At 31.4% G+C, this 18026-nt stretch overlaps 1 protein-coding gene across 4 annotated transcripts in view; it reads left to right on the top strand.

Annotated features, from left to right (window-relative positions):
* Positions 1–2994: 2994 nt before the first annotated feature.
* The window catches only part of LOC113398873 (paired box protein Pax-5), a 67178-nt gene continuing 52146 nt past the window's right edge, over positions 2995–18026 (top strand). For 3 of the 4 annotated variants that reach the window (XM_026637812.2, XM_026637809.2, XM_026637808.2), the window contains exons 1-2: positions 2995–3467; positions 4150–4206. In XM_026637812.2, coding sequence (XP_026493597.1) covers positions 3308–3467; positions 4150–4206 — 217 coding nt within the window. In that variant the 5' untranslated portion in view covers positions 2995–3307. The remainder of the gene's footprint in view (positions 3468–4149; positions 4207–18026) is intronic. The other variant, XM_026637811.2, reaches the window with a different exon arrangement.

Below are 18026 nucleotides of genomic sequence, written 5' to 3'. Positions count from 1 at the left end.
GAAAAAAAATTGCAATTGCAATTGCAATTGCGATCAGTTACATGTAAAAATATATTATTAACTATTTCGACGTCAATTACGTTTACATCGTTAAATGCTCGAAATATCAGAATCTTTTCGGTCCCAATTTATTGGGATTACGCAAGCCCTCATGTGGTACTACCCACACATTTTCATTCTACCGACAAACATAAGTGATTTGTATTGTGTTGCGGCTCTGAGTAATTCGCTGTAATTTCAGGCGACATAGAATTCTAGTTTTCAATGGTAGCTCACAGTCGTTCGTGTAAGGAGTGGTACACATTTCTGACGGTGACTCGGTCTATGGTTTATCAGATGTGCTAATAGCATTTTTTATGGCATGTAGATAGGACGGGCTAATGGGCCACCTGATGGTAAGTACTCACCGACGCCTAGACATGGACGCTGTAAGAAATATTAACCCTATTATTTTATATCCCTTGTGACGTAGTTACACTGTATCACACGCCATTGTAGCCGAGATAGCCCAGTGGCTAGAACGCGTACAACGATGATTGCCGGTTCAAACCCACGCAAGTACTGAATTTACAACTTAAGCTTGCATGTGTTTAATTTCAACGAAATTCTGCCACATGTGAATCCACTACCCGCATTAGAGCAGCGTGGTGGAATATGCTAATAGACTTCTCCTCTCAGGGAGAAGATACCTTAGCCCAGCAGTTGGAAATTAACAGGCTGTTACTATTATAAGTTATTACACGCCCTTGAAACCATAACAACTATTGTAAGTATTGATTTTTGGCGGTAGATTATCTAATAAGCGAAGAATTGAAATCTCATAATAATAATCACTAAATGATAATTACATTATTAAATTTAAAAAAATATAGTGCCATTAATAAGAAGTACTTAATTTTTGAAGCTTTGCAATATTTCCGTATCTAGTAGCAAATGTTTTCACATTTGAATATGAACAAAGCTCGTCCAATAGATGCGGCGAGCGTTCCTTTGTCGAGAGTTACAAAGCAGCGAAGTTTTTGATGCGGTATTTTTAATCTATAAACATATTTTTTCTTCGGTTTTTCTCTGGCTAGGGTATCTTTTTGGAACCGGTAGTATTCAATTTGACAATCAAAGTGTAATAGTGAATGAATGAATAGAGCCGAGATGGCCCAGTGGTTAGAACGCGTGCATCTTAACCGATGATTTCGGGTTCAAACCCAGGCAGGCACCACTGAATTTTCATGTGCTTAATTTGTGTTTATAATTCATCTCGTGCTCGGCGGTGAAGGAAAAACATCGTGAGGAAACCTGCATGTGTCTAATTTCAACGAAATTCTGCCACATGTGTATTCCACCAACCCGCATTGGAGCAGCGTGGTGGAATATGCTCCATACCTTCTCCTCAACGGGAGAGGAGGCCTTAGCCCAGCAGTGGGAAATTTACAGGCTGATTATGTTATGATTATGAATTTGATTTCATTTAATTTAAAATATATTTAATTTTATACATACGTTCATAAGTACAAAACAAATTATTGTTATTATAATTTTTGTTCTTTATAATATGCCAATTGAAAATAAACATATAAAACACGCCTGATGCAGTAAGGTATTCCAATCCACCAACCCGCATTGCAGATGCGAATTGCGATGAACAGTGTTTCTTGAGTTTTACTCGCTAGAATGACAGAATGACAGACGACAGACAACAATTTCTTTCTATTTTCTTTTATTAAATTAGACTTGAGAAGTAAAATAAACTGTTTTTTTATAACATCATTAGCTTCTTGGACTACAAGATTCTATGAATATAAGGCCCAATATTTAAAACATATAAAATTAAATATTACACTAAATAATATATTAGTTAAAACATGCCACCTCTACGGTATCTAAGATCGCTGTAGCAAGATAGAAAACAATGCCTCGCCGGGGCACGATGTTGTATTTGTTTAAACAAATAGCAACATTTTATTTGCAAAGCGGAACACTTGATTTATATTCGTTTAAATTTAATGTATAAATGAACTTTTCTTTTACGTTACGTTGATTTTATCAAAATTTTAACTGATCACGCTGGGAAAGATGATTTACAAAATCATTACTTGTTTTGCATACGCATTTTAGAGTTCTGCTCCTTATTTTTACAGATTTATCAGGTTTTCCTATTTCCTTAAATACAAAAGTGGTTCCTCTGATTATAATTAGATTATTGTGATATATCTTGTCATATATATGTTTGATATGTTTGCGATAATAACGCCCGAAATGACTCTTGAAATGATTACGTTAGGTTAAGTTTTCGTCATAAGAAATACACAAAGTGTACATCTTTATACTAATATCATATGGTGGCCAGTAGCACAATATTAATTCTTTTAAGTCTACTGACTTAGTTTTTTTTTTTATTTATTTACAATAACTCATTTCACATAAAAAGATATAGGAACATACATACGTTACGTATTTGTTTCAACCTCATCATCCTCCTGCCCTCATCCCAATTTTACTCGGGGTCGGCGCAGCATGTCTTCTTCTTCCATACTTCTCTGTCGGACGTCATCTCACAAGTAACATTCTTTCCAACCATATCGTCTTTCACACAATCCATCCATCGTTTCTTGGGTCGTCCCCTACCTCTATGTCCATCCACATCCATTCTCAAAACCTTTCTCACAGCCGGTTTCCAGATAGCTTCTCGGTTACCGGTCCCACTTTCAAACTTCTTCTTATGTACTCATTCCTTACTCTATCCATTCGCGTAACACCACACATTCCTCGGAGCATTCTCATCTCCGCCACGTGCAATTGTCTTTCAGTCATCCCTTTTGTAGCCCAACACTCTGATCCATATAGAACAGCAGGTCTGACCATGGTCTTATAGATCTTCCCCTTAAGTTATTTGCTTCAAACTCTATTAAAAAATCTACTGTAATTTTATTCTTAGTGTCGTGAGATTAAGACATTTGCAATTTTTTTATGTACTGTATTATAATTTTCTTGTTTTATTTTAGGTAAAATGTTGAAAATGCGCTCGAAATTTCGCAAGAAGCTGCGGTGACAGTACCACTTAAAATGTGACAGTTCAGTGAAACAATAAACTAAGTAAAACTCATAACTAACTCAAAACTAATAATACTCGAAAAATCCTCGTAGTTTAATTCAAATGTGCCAACACTAGTGACGACAGAGTTATTATATTAATAGACAGGATTATAAAAAAATATAAGTGGTGTTTAAAGGAACTATTTTCTAAGATTTAGTGCGTCAGCAAAACAAAAAATATTTTAGTTTTATAAGTGTGATGCAAAAGGATTGAAAAATGGATTTGCACGCTCCACCGTTAGTTGTTCACGGGTATGAACCTCACGCGCCTCTGCTAGAGGTTGAGGGTCTGGACCCCCACAGTCCACAGCAGAAGGTCCTCATCCATGCTCCGATCCAGAGCCAGGAACTCATCAGCACAGATCACCGGAATGGAGGTGAGATAATTTTATGTTATTCTCATTAATACGATTTCAAATTACTTTTAATTTAATACATAATTGTAGAGTTGTACATTATTAATTTTTATTATTTTATTCAAAAGGTACTTTAGCTTAAAGGTAAAAAAAAAACATTAAGCAGTCTGTCCCGATAAAACAAATACAGTCCAAAGTTAATTAACAACTAAATAATAATATTTATAACTTAATTAATATAACATATTTTTTCCCATCAATAATTGTTCTAATAATATTGATGATGTCACAACATATTTTCTGAAACATTAAAATTAAAAATATTATTCGTCGTGTTTTTTTTTAAATTTTATTTGTAAGATTTTGCTCACAACTGTCTTTAGATAGCACTGACAATGTCATAGCTAGCGATGACATTGACATAAGAAGGTGTTGCCAGAATTAAAAAATATCAACTTAAATATTCATATTTTAGTATCGCCTAAAGTTTGGTAAAGTTATGCCTGAGTCCATGGTTATCAGTAATATAGTACTTACATTTAACTGTCAATTGTTTTTTTTTTTAATATTATATTGTGGCACGAGGTATTGTTTTTTAAGGATGTAAAGATATTTTCATTGATATTGTATTGTATTCCTGGATATAGTTGATTTGTTATGTATGAAATAATTTTGGCTAGAGCAGATGTGTCATTTGATATAGAGTATGAATTCGCAGATGAGCAGTACCACGCGCACAGCAGCAACCAGAGCGGAGATGGTGAGTCTTACTATATACATTTGGAATTAAAAATAACAATAATGTAGTGGAAGGAGTATTTAAGTTTATATATATTAACGTATTTAGTTATTATGCACGTGTATCAATGAACTTAGAATCTAAGGACCATTATCTAGAAAATAGTTTAATTTGGGTATTCAAATTAAAAAGTTGTTCTACTTTAAATTCTTATGATACAATTAAAATTAACGAAAATATATAAAATTATTAATAATTCTGTTCGCTATTTTGAACGGAACTATTTAATTGTCAATATAATACCTACCATTGATAAACAATTATTAGTGATCAGTCATTATCTCTGTCTTTCAAATAAGATTTATTCCTGTATGACAGAGACAGTATATAATTTATGAGCAAGTTGCACAAATGTTTCTAATTTTAAAAATATTTAATTAAAAAATTAAAATATAATAAAACTGCATTCAATTAAAAATAATTAGTTGATTACTTATAATCGCGTGGTATGGTGGCAAGAATGCTAGAAGCGTTTCCTTATTCCAATTATTTGAGTGAAAGATGAACCGAGGTGTAATCCTACTAATTTATAACAGTTACGATACGCTCCCGAATCTATTACGATCCAACTTCGAACCGCAACTTTGTCGTATTATTAGTTGAATAGAAAAACTGCTAAGCCATTATCGATAGATTTCGATGTCAATTGCGATAAAAAAAAATGTTAGTAGAATTTATCCCCAGACCATATAGTAACAAAACTATATGTTATAACATTTGCATTATTACCTAAAACTGTATTACATAGATATACAAACGAGTTTTTAATTAGAAGTTACAGTAACAAAACAATTTATACAAAACCTGTCTATTAAATTCGCAGCTCTACAAAACCGATGGAGTTCGGTCTGAGCGTTACGTAACTGTGATATTGTTATTTTAATTAGCGAATTCAATTATAAATACTTTCACAGCATTCACTGGTGTTTGTTGTGGATTTAAAAACGTATTGTTATTTTTATAAACTAGATATTTTATGTATTTGCTTCGCCTCGGTAGAAAAATAACATTCGGAATACAGACATAATGTATATTAATATTGTAGTGGGATTCTTTTTTCATCCAGATCGAAAAAAAACGCTCTATAGAGTATGAATTATATTAAAGTCATAAATTACGCTCGTTAATCAGGGCAGAGGGGGGGGGGGGGATTTCATGTTGCTGTCAAAACATAATAACAATGAATAATCTCAAGGTATCCCAAGCTTCATTCTATTTGATCCAATAATTACGTTGAATTGTGATTAGTAAATAAAAGTAGTTGCTTGTTCAACTAAAGCCTCCTGTTTTGTGGGGATTTGGAGTTTATTTTTATATATAACACAAGTGCTTTAGCTACATTGGGATCAGAGTAATGTATGTGATGTTGTCCAATATTTATTTATTATTTTGCTGCATCTAAGAGTAGGCTTCCTCATGATTTTTCTTCACCGCCTACCACGAGGCGAAGAAACACAGATCAAGCACATGAATATTTAGTGGTATAGTCTCTATTTCACATCCATTGCTGTCTCAATACTAATCAACTGAAACTTTAACTATACAAACGAGTACTTGGACTTGAAACACAATTAAATCAACACTTTGCAAGTCATGTTGTACGTGAACTGGATCGGAGTGTAGATTCTAAAGATCGTCAAAAAACTTACGACTTTAGCCATAAATGTTGTTAAAGGGGTGATTCGTTACATAATGCCGTCTTCTTCTCTCAAACGTGAATTCAACGATGAAAGAAAGAGAGAAAACACCGTTTGACTTAAACGCTAAACAGTGATTGTGAGTAGTCTCTTCGCCGATACTCCGTGCATATATTTTTGATGTTTTTATTTTCTTTCTCAAGATATCAACTTTCACACAATTCGTATTCGTAAGTCGAAATATATCTATACCTACATACAATAAGTTGATTATATAAGCGTGGTGACTCAGACTACTGTCGAAGATATGGGGGCTGGTAGGAGTGCGAGCGGGCTTATGAGCGGTAGCGATTTAATGCCGCCGTGATTAAGTTATGCAATTTTACTCGTGTGTTGATTTAATAATCAGTTTCACTTCATTTATATTATTTATGTTGAAATTGTTTTATTTATTTATATAATTAATATACCTTACACACGCTACAATTTTATTACGAATGTTAAGAGATTCGTTATATCTATACGAAGAGACAGTTATTATGTTTGTGATCGCGTAACGAGGGACATCGTAATTATTTGCATGTGTATATTATCTTTTGTATTGTTACTAGTGAGATGACGTCCGACAGAGAAGTATGGAAGAAGAAGACATGCTGCGCCGACCCCGAGTAAAATTGGGATAAGGGCAGTAGGATGGATGTATATATTATCTTTATCTTATATTTTTATTTATTATTTAGGTAATGTAGCCTTTAAGCCGTAGATACCATTAAAAGTGAAATATCCAAAGCGTGATGTTATCGACTATTATTGCCAAATATAGATTTTTTTTTACTCTATACCAAATTAATACTGAAAAATATTAAAAATTACAATATTTATTTCTATAGGAATCCTTATTTTTCATAAAATAGGTTTATGCATCTGGTACTCAGCAGACGACTATCAGACAGGATTAAAAATAACCATAATCATGATATATAAACTTTAAACATACACAGGTATTAATTTATTTCAAAAAACTACACGAATAAAATAATAAAACTTTAGTATAAATTTATACAAAAAAAAATTTTAATCGCCGCTGTTATTGTAGACGTACCATACAACAAAACAGCAGCCAAGGCAAGTAATTTCACAGTGATTTAGACAAGTGTACGGTAGCAAAAAAACCTCTCATTCACTCACCACCACGACTTTATCGACTTGAATGAATGAAATTAGTGTACGGTGAGATTTTTAATATTTCTGTTGAGATATGATCGTTTGATTACTTAGTCAAAAACACGTGCTCGAACATTTTGAAAATTATATTATGATTTGGATTAAAAATTAATTCCAATTTTATTATTAATTATATACCTAACTGTTTAAGCTATTTGTACTTATTACATATGATATCACAGAGTCAGGTTTTCTCGAAAAATGGTTTAAATAACGCAAAAAAAGGATTTTTAATTCAAATCTATATTTAATCCTGAGATTAGTGAACAGACAAACATACCCACTCCTCAAATATATTTATACAAAATAATTAATCAGTATCTTCAATTTCACATACAAAGTGACTATTATTTTAGACTAGCGACCCGTCCCGGCTTTGCACGAAAGCTAAACAATATAAATATATATACAGGTAATTACAATTTCATACATACATATACCCCATACACACATACAAATTTTACCTCTTTATAATATCAGTACAAATTTACATTATGTTTTATAACTGTTCACAAATATATATAGGAAATAGTGCTTGAAAGAAATGGTTGTGTATTATTATGTAATAAAAAAAAATGAAATGAAAAACAAAATTGAGCCAGTGTAACTACAGGCACAAGGGACGTAACATTTTAGTTCCCAATGTTGGTGGCGCATTGGTGATGTAAGGAATTGTTACATTTTTTAAAGAGGTCTATGGCCTTTGTTGACCACTTACCATCAGATGGTTCAATTGCTATGTTATACAAAAATACTGATGTTTTTGTCGAAATTATTTATTGAGATTTCGTAACAAAACAAATCGTTATATAACTTAAAATAGATTACAATAGCCTTTTTGGTTTAAATGTTTGTAACGATTGGCAGCATATATTTTATCTGTATATAAATATAATCTAAACAGAAAAAGGATTTAATTTAGTAATAATAAATTAATAATTGCCCACAATAATGTATTTCAAATTATGCATATTTTATGAAAGCAATGATATTCTTTTCCACGGTCAAATAAAATAATGTTTTTTTTTGTTCGATGAATTAATCCTGGTCAATAAAAAAATAGAAAATAAATTATTATTTATCTGTGCACAATTCAAAATTAATTAAAGTATAGCGTTAATTGTGTTAAATAAATTTAAGTTCCATGACGTATTTAAGTCTTTAAGTCCGTGAGATTACTACATTATAGGTAATTTAGTACGCACGTATATTTTACAGAAGAGTTTGATATTTAAATATAAAAAACATATCGCACAAAAGCTATCATTCCTACGAACATAATAAAAAGCAAAACTTTAAATAAAATAAAGTTTCAGTTTGTTTAATATTAGTATATTAAATTAAAAGGACAGTTATTTTAATATATTTTTTTATATATATATCTAAGTATAATACGTATATAGGTAAGTATTTTATTTAACAGAAATATTTTAGATGAGTTTTTTATGTGTGCCGATTTAGAATATTTTTTAAATTTAAATTCTTCTGAAACCGATAATAATAATAAACAGACTGGTTGAATACCATCCAGACTGGCCATGGAATCCAGAAACCCTAGAAGACAAATTCTTCAAAATTTAAATTATTATGCTGTCTGTTAATAAAAACATACAGACACACAAAAATCAAATCAAAGATACACCAAAGGCAGGACAATATGTCTGTGGAGATACAACACTTGATTCTATGTTCAATAAATGAATTACAAATTTGAATTCAATTACGTCAGTAATATTTTATAATGTTATCGCTTAACTACTTACAAAATTCCGTTTTATAAATAAATTACATGCATTTCTTAACCAACGTTTAATATATTTATTGTAATATATTTTTTAAATATTATTTACTAGCCGATCCTGCGGCTTAACTCGCGCGAAATTTATAAAACTTTACATATAGAACACAAACTATCACCCCATTTTGCTATCTCCTCACCAAATTTCATCGAAATCGGTTCAGCAGTTAGACAGACACAGTTAATTTCGCATACATAATATTAGTATAGATTAAATATTTATGTTTCTTAATAAAATATCTAACCAAGATGACTTATTAATAATGATACTTCGTTTAGTTAACGTTGAGTATACGTTTTGTAATATAGTTTCGATCTTGTTTTTGTCATCCGTTCTCTCTCGCTCCGAATGCGCAGTGCTCACGCGCATCGAAAGCGAAATGCTTGAAAAAACGCTACGTGACCGGCGCATGCGCTGCAAAGGGTCGCCGTTTGCCTTTGTGACGTCACAACGTACATAAAAATATTTAACTTTCAAATAAAATTTGTTCAAATTGTAATAAACGTTTTTAAATATAATTATTTGATTCCATATGTTATAGAAATACAATATACAAATCAAACCTGTAAACCTCTTTCAACAATTATAAAAAATATTTTATAATTGTTGAAAGTTAATTCTATCCTTTTCTACCCTTTACGTTAGAAGGAGATAGCAATATAATTTTGTTAAATTACTTTAAAGTTCGCTTACAAAAGAATGAGCAGTTATATTACTTTAACCTGAATATATTTGTGTTGAGGGTAATAAAAATAATTTAAAAAAATCCCAATAGTTTAGTGAAGGTAATCGACACCGCACCGCAGACTTCCTTGGGAACCAGTTCGATTCCTCATTACACACGCTTCTTTTTTTTTTCTTCAATCGCCTTTGCTCCTTGTATTGAGTTCAAAATTATACATTTTATAGTATTCATATTAGTATTATAAAATTTGTTTGTTTTTTATTCAGGGGGTTATCATCGGAATGATTCGATTCGAAAAAAATGTCACTACAGCCTTACCGTATACATTTCAAATAATATATACACTTAAAACTTAATCAATATTAATTTGAAGTATGTTCCCCACGGTAACACAGGTACCGCCACCCCCCCCCCCCCCCCTTATAATATGACGTTTAATGCTTTTTTCATGATGTTAAACTATGTTGAAGAGAAAGCTTTATCGAAATCATAAAACCATTTATCGTCCTTCCTGTCCAAAAAAAGAGGCGCGAACGATAAATTAACATTTTTAATGGATAAGGTCACTGGTTCGATTCCTGGTGCGGAACTAATTCGATGACTAGCGATTTTCGGGTTTTGTATGATGTGGGAAGTTTTGGAGAGATTCATTGACTACCTACGTACTGACTGTCTAAATGTTGTAATACTATATGAATCAATTGTATATTATGTGTTATAAAGTTTAAATGTAAGTTACAATAATAAATATAGGTTTGTATCAATATTATTAGAGTCATATATCTTTACTAATTTACATTTTAAATAAAAAAATATTTAGATTTTAGTAGTTTAATTAAAATACAAGAAAAAACTAATGATTATGAAAACTTCACCTGAGAGTAAAAGAGACAGATATACGCGTTCAGTTCCGCGTGATTGGAACCTTCTGTGTTAAATTTTGACAGCTCATTCGCCAATCACGATCTGCCCGCGGACATTAATGCATTAATAGTTCTGAAATGAATGAACTCGATTTTTAGGTTAAAGTAAATTATGCTTTAATATAACGAAATAAAATGTACTTATATTCAAGTATTTTAAATGTGTGGTTGAGATAATTGATATTCGAATTGACTTTTTGTATCAAAAGGTCATAAAAGACAATATACATTTTAAAATACTAAACAGTATTGTGTTTCATTAGGAATCACAATACGCTGTAAATAAATTTTAAATAAAATATTATTCTATATTTGAATATTTATTCTTCTATGAAAGATAATAAATACTATTGAGTGCATTGTAATTTAAACTTTATTCTTTTACTGTAGAGTTGATATTTATATTTACTTGGATAGTATTTATCAAGTTTAGTCATTTTAAATTAATTTATAAAAAATGCTGTTCTATCTAAAATGAAGAGAAAAACCTTATCAAGGTAATTTTTTTTCTCTAAATTTATTATTTCCTATTAAACTGTCATTAATACCATTCAAACAATTTAAGCCTTATTTGTTAGCCCTTAAAACTTATAATCGGTTGTAGTGTCTTTGTAATATAACATTTGATATAACGAAACAAAATTATTATTTGCATCATTTACTCGTATTTTAAATAAATAATATATATTTTATTTATGTTTGGCATTTGAATAAGAAATCAATAGAAAAATAAGTCCGTAGAGTTCGAAATCATTTGCACGTTTCTGGCGTTTAAGACTTTTCGGCAGAGGTCAGACTTTGTTGCTAAGTAGTCATATATTTTTGCTTTACGTGGAAATTTAAGCTGACAGAGAATTAAAGCTTTAATAAAATTATTATTTATGTAGGCATAACTTTATTTTTTTAAAATAATTACTTACATAAGGTTCTATAGCTCAGCGGTTTAGGTTAGGTTAGGTTAGATACGTGAGTGTCGTTGATTCGAACCTCGTGATTCTATTATATTTTATGGCCATTCGTAATCCTCGAGGATGTAAAGTTATGTTTAAACCTTACTTTAGACTTAAGTAAATAACTAAGTTATCAAATTGAAAATAAGTTAGTTACCAATTTATATTTTAAAGTATCTTATGTATGAACATATCATATCGAGCCGAGATGGCCCAGTGGTTAGAACGCGTGCATCTTAACCGATGATTTCGGGTTCAAACCCAGGCAGGCACCACTGAATTTTCATGTGCTTAATTTGTGTTTATAATTCATCTCGTGCTCGGCGGTGAAGGAAAACATCGTGAGGAAACCTGCATGTGTCTAATTTCAACGAAATTCTGCCACATGTGTATTCCACCAACCCGCATTGGAACAGCGTGGTGGAAAATTCTCAAAACCTCAGAGGGAGAGGAGGCCTTAGCCCAGCAGTGGGAAATTTACAGGATGCTAATGCTATGTATGAACATAATAAAACTCGTATCTGTTTCATAAGTATTATCTAGATCTAGTTTTAGATGAGACTTAAATTGATTTAAACATAGAAGCGCAAAACAATAACCTTTTACTGTAAAGTCCACCCCTTATAAATACTGTTGTCAAAATGTAGATACAACTGTGTTAATCCACTGAATGCATGTTCTCTATTCGTGCTTAAAATCAATCTCGTGCTTGGTCGTGAAGAAAAACATCGTGAGGAAGCTATTCTCATCCGCCACGTGTAAACCCGCATGGGATTATCGTGGTGGACTTCAAACATTTGCCTTACTTTACTGTGTTAATAGAAGAGAATTATTATTTCTTGCGTTATCTTTATTAACGGTCAGCTCGTAGAACCTCAGCTACTTATATAGTTACTTGGTGGTAGGGCTTTATGGAAGCCCTTCTGGGTAGTTACCACGCTCTCATCAGATATTCTACCGCAAAACAGCAGTAGGTACTCAGTATTGTTGTCTTCCAGTTTGAAGGGTGAGCGAGACAGTGTAACTAGAAGCACAAAGGACGTAACATCTTAGTTCCCAAGGTCGGTGGCGCATTGGTGATGTAAGGAATGGTTAATATTTCTTACAACGCCCTTGTCTATTGGCGGTGGTACCGCTTACCATCATGTGGCCCATTTGCTCGTCCGCTTACCGATATCATAAAAAAAATAGTTATATAATAGGATGAAAATCATACAATATAAATAAATATAAAACAATGTTTTTCATTAGCGTGCTATAATTGACACATATATTGACGTGGTACGACTCTGACACTAAAATAATAAATTAATTAAATAATAATAATTATTTTTCGTACGCTTACTAAGGTATGTAGGTACGCTTACCTGGGAGCCAAGGAATCATTAAGGTATACATTTAAAGAAATTAAGATATTAACTGTTGCTTCTCAATATATATTCTGTAATGTTTTGTATGTACGGAATAATATTAATGTTTTTATGAGAAAATGTGATTTTATAACATTGGTACAAGGAACAAACACAATCTTGTTACTCCTGTTACTCGACTGCATAGGGTCAGTAAGTCTTTTGTGGGGCAATGTATACGCTTCTACAACAGGATCCCAGAAAGCGTTCAAAATGCTTCTTTTGCCAAATTAAAAAAAAATGTTAAGGAACGCTTGTGTGCGAAAGGTTACTATACAATTAGTGAGTTTATGTTTGATAGCACACCTTGGGAATGAAACGATCGCCTCCTGGCCGTTTCTATTCATATACAATTATGTATGTAATTAATTTGACAAAAAAAAAGACCCGCTGAGTTTCTTTCGCCGGTTCTTCTCAGGTCAGGGTGTTCCTTTTTCTGAACCGGTGGTAGTGTTTAATTTGACCATCAATAAGAAAGTGTAATGCTTCTATGTCGAATAAAGGAATTTGAGTTTGAGTTTGAGTTTGTCACATACGACCCTTTGGACTCACAGTATTGCTATAATAAATAAATTAAAAAATAAAAATGTTTTTTCATAAGCGAATTAATGTCACATACGACCCTTTGGAGTTATACAATTGCTATGAGCTATAAGCGTGCAGTGTTAGCTAATGAAGCGATCCGCACATCAAAGGCATCAAATATGTTACTGTCATATACGTCTGTATGTATGTTTATTGTAACGCGATAACCACGGACTTCCTACATCTGATAAAGTACATTCGTATTGGTTACATAATACAGTTGTTATCGGATTTTCTTTGTAAATTTATATTTTTTATTGTGATCTTAATCAAATTCCAAGATCACACCCGTGTTAGAACCAGTGGTTCGTGTGCTTAATTTGCGTTTATTATTCAGGTGAAGGAAACATAATAAAGATACTGTTATGGTGGTAGAAATAAGCCGCCAATCCGTTTTGGTAAAGCGTGGGGAAGTAGTCTCCAAATATTCTCCTCAAAAAGGAGAGGTGTTAGCCTAACAGTGGGATTTAGCCCAACAGCCCAGTATATTACAGTTTACATTACATGTTGAAAGATCTAGAAGTTTGGAAAGGAATAGTAGAATAGAATAAGATATAATTAGAGTTTTCATCATCCTCTCGTTCTCGAAAAGGAAAATGTTAGGAAACCTTCATAACATGGCGGATGAGAATCTGCCGTGTAGCTACTGATTTTCATTGAAGCAGTATGGCGGAGTAAGCTCCTTCTCAAAATAGAGAAGAAGTCTTTGCCCAGGAGTGGGCTAGCTGTTGCATTACTTTTAATATTAATATATATGTCTATACTAATATTATACAGGCGAATGTATCTCTGGCCAAACTGAAACTGAAAGACTCCTGTCAGATAAGGCAAGGTAAAAACACCAGAAAAGCCGCAGGCGACAACTAATGATTAATATTGAGAACAAAACAAAACTCTCAAGTCCAATGTTCTCGCGGTCACACTAGTATCTATATACAATGGATAATTTGTCAATACGTGCATTAGCAGAGGTCTGTTATCAATTAACTGAATATACCTAATTAGTGTTAACTTGTTTTATAACGATAAATATGTTCATAACGTCCATATTCGCTTGTACATTGAATGCAATTAGGCCATTTCGAAACCCATTTAAAAAAATATGTCATAGTTGTGTAGTTAGTAGATTTGTCTTCTAATTGGGAGACCATGTAAGTCACCAGGAGACGTTGGCGCCGAAAGAAATTTAAACAGTTCCTTATACGCTAAACACCACCAACCTTGGGTATTGATATATGATGCCGTTGTGACTGTAGTTACGCTGGCTCACTCATACTAAAACAAAGGGGGTAGAATATGTAATAAGTGGCCTACCTAGAAGGGATTACATAGATGCATAGATGCTATTACTAGTTTAGAAAAAGACAAACATAACATCGCCCCCCCCCCCCCCAACTCCTTGCAAGCAAATCAGCGTGCGGAATGATCTATACTAATATTATAAACGCGAAAGTAATTCTGCCTTTTTGTTGCGCTTTCACGGCCAAATCACTGACAAACCAAATCAGAAGAAATTTGGCTGAAATGATGAAGAATGAAGCTTAAACCCCAACACGGACGGACATGACCACTTTTTATTATGAACAAATCTTATTATTCATTAAAAGAAAACTTTTTCGAAAAAAACGCCATGATTTAGACTGGGGTTCCATCACTAATTATTATAAAAAACAGATTTGTAAGTCTGTTTATTTGAATAGAGCAACTATGCGAGCTTATTGTCGTTTCTTTTCGCTGGAGGCTGCTTTCCGAAACGGTGGTAGTGTTTACATATTGACGATTCAAAAACGCTTCATTATGAAGTTTACTTGAATAAAATTGATTTGATTTGATTTAGGTAATACCTGACGAAACGTGTAATACAAGCAAAGTCACAAGCAACAACTGGTATACTTTAAATATATATATTGCATCATCGTTATAAGAAATCGCGATCGAGTCATAATTTAATAAACAAAATTAAAATCAAAATAGTATTCGATTAAGTTATAAAAAAAGTTAATTACATTTACATAACAATTACTCGTTTCACAGTTAAATTACCGACGCAACTCGTATGCTAATAACCGAGAATAGAACCCGTTATATGATTGTGATATATGATTAGAAATGTATATTACATAAGTTTTAATAACTGTATATGTATATAAGAATGAATTATTTTTTATGAACTTCGTATATCAGGACAATCTAGTTGGTTGGTTAGAAGAGGCAAACCATACTCTATTCAAATAGGCTTTTACAAGCACTTTTGAATCGTCATTTAACAAACTATGTTAAGTGAAGCTACCCCCGGTTCGGGATGTAGATTTTACCGGCAAGAAACTTAGTAGTTACTCTTTTTCAACATCTAAAAATACAGTCATGTTAGTTAAATACAATTATATATGTATGTGTATATATCCTGCCTGGAAGTCAACTAACATTAATCCTTTTTTGTCATGTATATCTTGTATCGAATAATATGTCTTCTTTAGCAATGTATTTTTTACAAATGATTTGAATTTATAAAAAGGCAAAGTTAAAAATGTCGACGTGAATCTTAATCAAATTCCAAGATCAAACCCGTGTTAGAACCAGTGGTTCATGTGCTTAATTTGCATTTATTATTCAGGTGAAGGAAACATCATTAAGATACTGTTATGGTGGTGGAAATAAGCCACCAATCCGTTTTGGAAAAGCGTGGTGAAGTAGTCTCCAAATAATCTCCTCAAAAAGAAGAGGTGTTAGCCTAACAGTGGGATTTAGCCCAACAGCCCAGTATATTACAGTTTACGTAATGTAACTTAAAGTGATGATACAAAGTTTCCAAGACGATTTTTTTGATTTCGAAAATGTTTTGACAACTTTCGATAAAAATTATTATTGAAAAAAATAAAGACTATTTATAATAAAGTTCCTACTATGCTATAAACACATAAACTTATATATAAAGTGTATATGTACTAACAATAAAGAAATGAATACTCACGTATAAATATAAATGGTTACCAAAGTGTAATAAAGTATTAATTTATTTTACGACTTTAATAAAATCATTATAAAATAAATTAAAAATTATTAAAGTTCAGTCAGTAAGTAATACTGTAAAAAAAATAATTACTTATTTGTATTCTATATTCGAATGTTAAAAATAACTAGTCTTCCTTGTCTGTTTACCGAATATAGGATCAGCTATCTCTTTCACACGCTCATCATAATTTTATTAATAAAACATTTCTTATCATTCGCTATCAATGTGATTACATGTTTGTTAAAATTGATTTTATTTATCACGTTATCGACTTAGTATTACAATTTTTTAATTATTTATTTTATACGTTAATTTAAATGATTAGTAATTTATTAATAAATAATTTATAATAATTGTTTACACTAATAATAAAATCTAAATGTTAAAATAAAGCAAGATATTATATAAATTTGGAATTCTCAAATTTATCACTTTTAAATTTATAGGTAATAATATAATTTATTAAAATAATTACCTATTAAATTTATTTTAGTTATTTTTTATTAATTTTCAATTTTACCTATTAGAGAGGGCTAATAAATTTAAATTCAACTTCTTTAATACAATAAATAACATATTGTTAAGTAGAAATTTTACCTACATAGTTCCTAATTAAAACTATGGTTTACTTTACGCTAGAGTATATACAGACATAATTCATTGGATATATCATAAGGGTCTATACATCAATAAAAATGTAAATATATTATATATATAATACTATATTATATATTCATAAAATCAACCTTTACCATGATGTATTTTAAATCCGTTTCTCGCTCTGCGATTAAAGATACCATCGTGAGAAAACCTGCCTCTATAATTAAATTATTCTGAAACATGTAGGTACCTATATCCGCTAACATGCAATGATAAATTGTGTATATCCTCAATATGCTACTAGTCCAGCATTGGGAGAAAACCATGAATCTATATGTATAGGTTTTTTGATCTATACGTACCTATATTTGTCATAAGGTACAAAAATGGCATAAGTCACCATTTTTTTAATATCACAGCTAAATTTATGCCAATATAAAAATTATATCAAAAAAAATAATTAATGTATAACTATAAAAATTATCTAATGAATATGTTATCAAAAAATCATGGAGCATCTTCACCCCGATCCACCCCTAGCTCGCATCCGTCACGTGGCGTTAGAGGGTGCTTCGGTGGCGTCGCGCGCGGTCGACCGAAACCGTGTGCGGAATTTACTCCTACTACGATCGAATTTTGTTTTGCAATTTCGCGTATGTTCTTAAAAAATAATAATAATTTCAAATTAAATTGTGCTCGATTTAAAAAAAAAAGTGTTAAAAGTGTTAACAATAAAATGTGATTAATCAATCAGTGAAATGAAATCGTAAAAAAAAAACGTAATTAAAATATTTGTGTAGAAAGTGAAATAATATTTGAAATTCGAATTCGAAATAAATCATTTATAAATATAAAATATTTGTAAATTAAATCAGATTAAAGCGTGATTTGATAAATTAAGAGAAAAATAAACATAAAAACGTATTGTGCACATTTAATATTATTTTAAATTAACA

The sequence above is a fragment of the Vanessa tameamea genome, chromosome 26 (genome assembly GCF_037043105.1).
Source record: "Vanessa tameamea isolate UH-Manoa-2023 chromosome 26, ilVanTame1 primary haplotype, whole genome shotgun sequence".
Classification (NCBI taxonomy): domain Eukaryota; kingdom Metazoa; phylum Arthropoda; class Insecta; order Lepidoptera; family Nymphalidae; genus Vanessa; species Vanessa tameamea.
The sequence above is the reverse complement of the archived record's forward strand: the minus strand, read 5'-3'. Positions and strand labels throughout refer to the sequence as shown.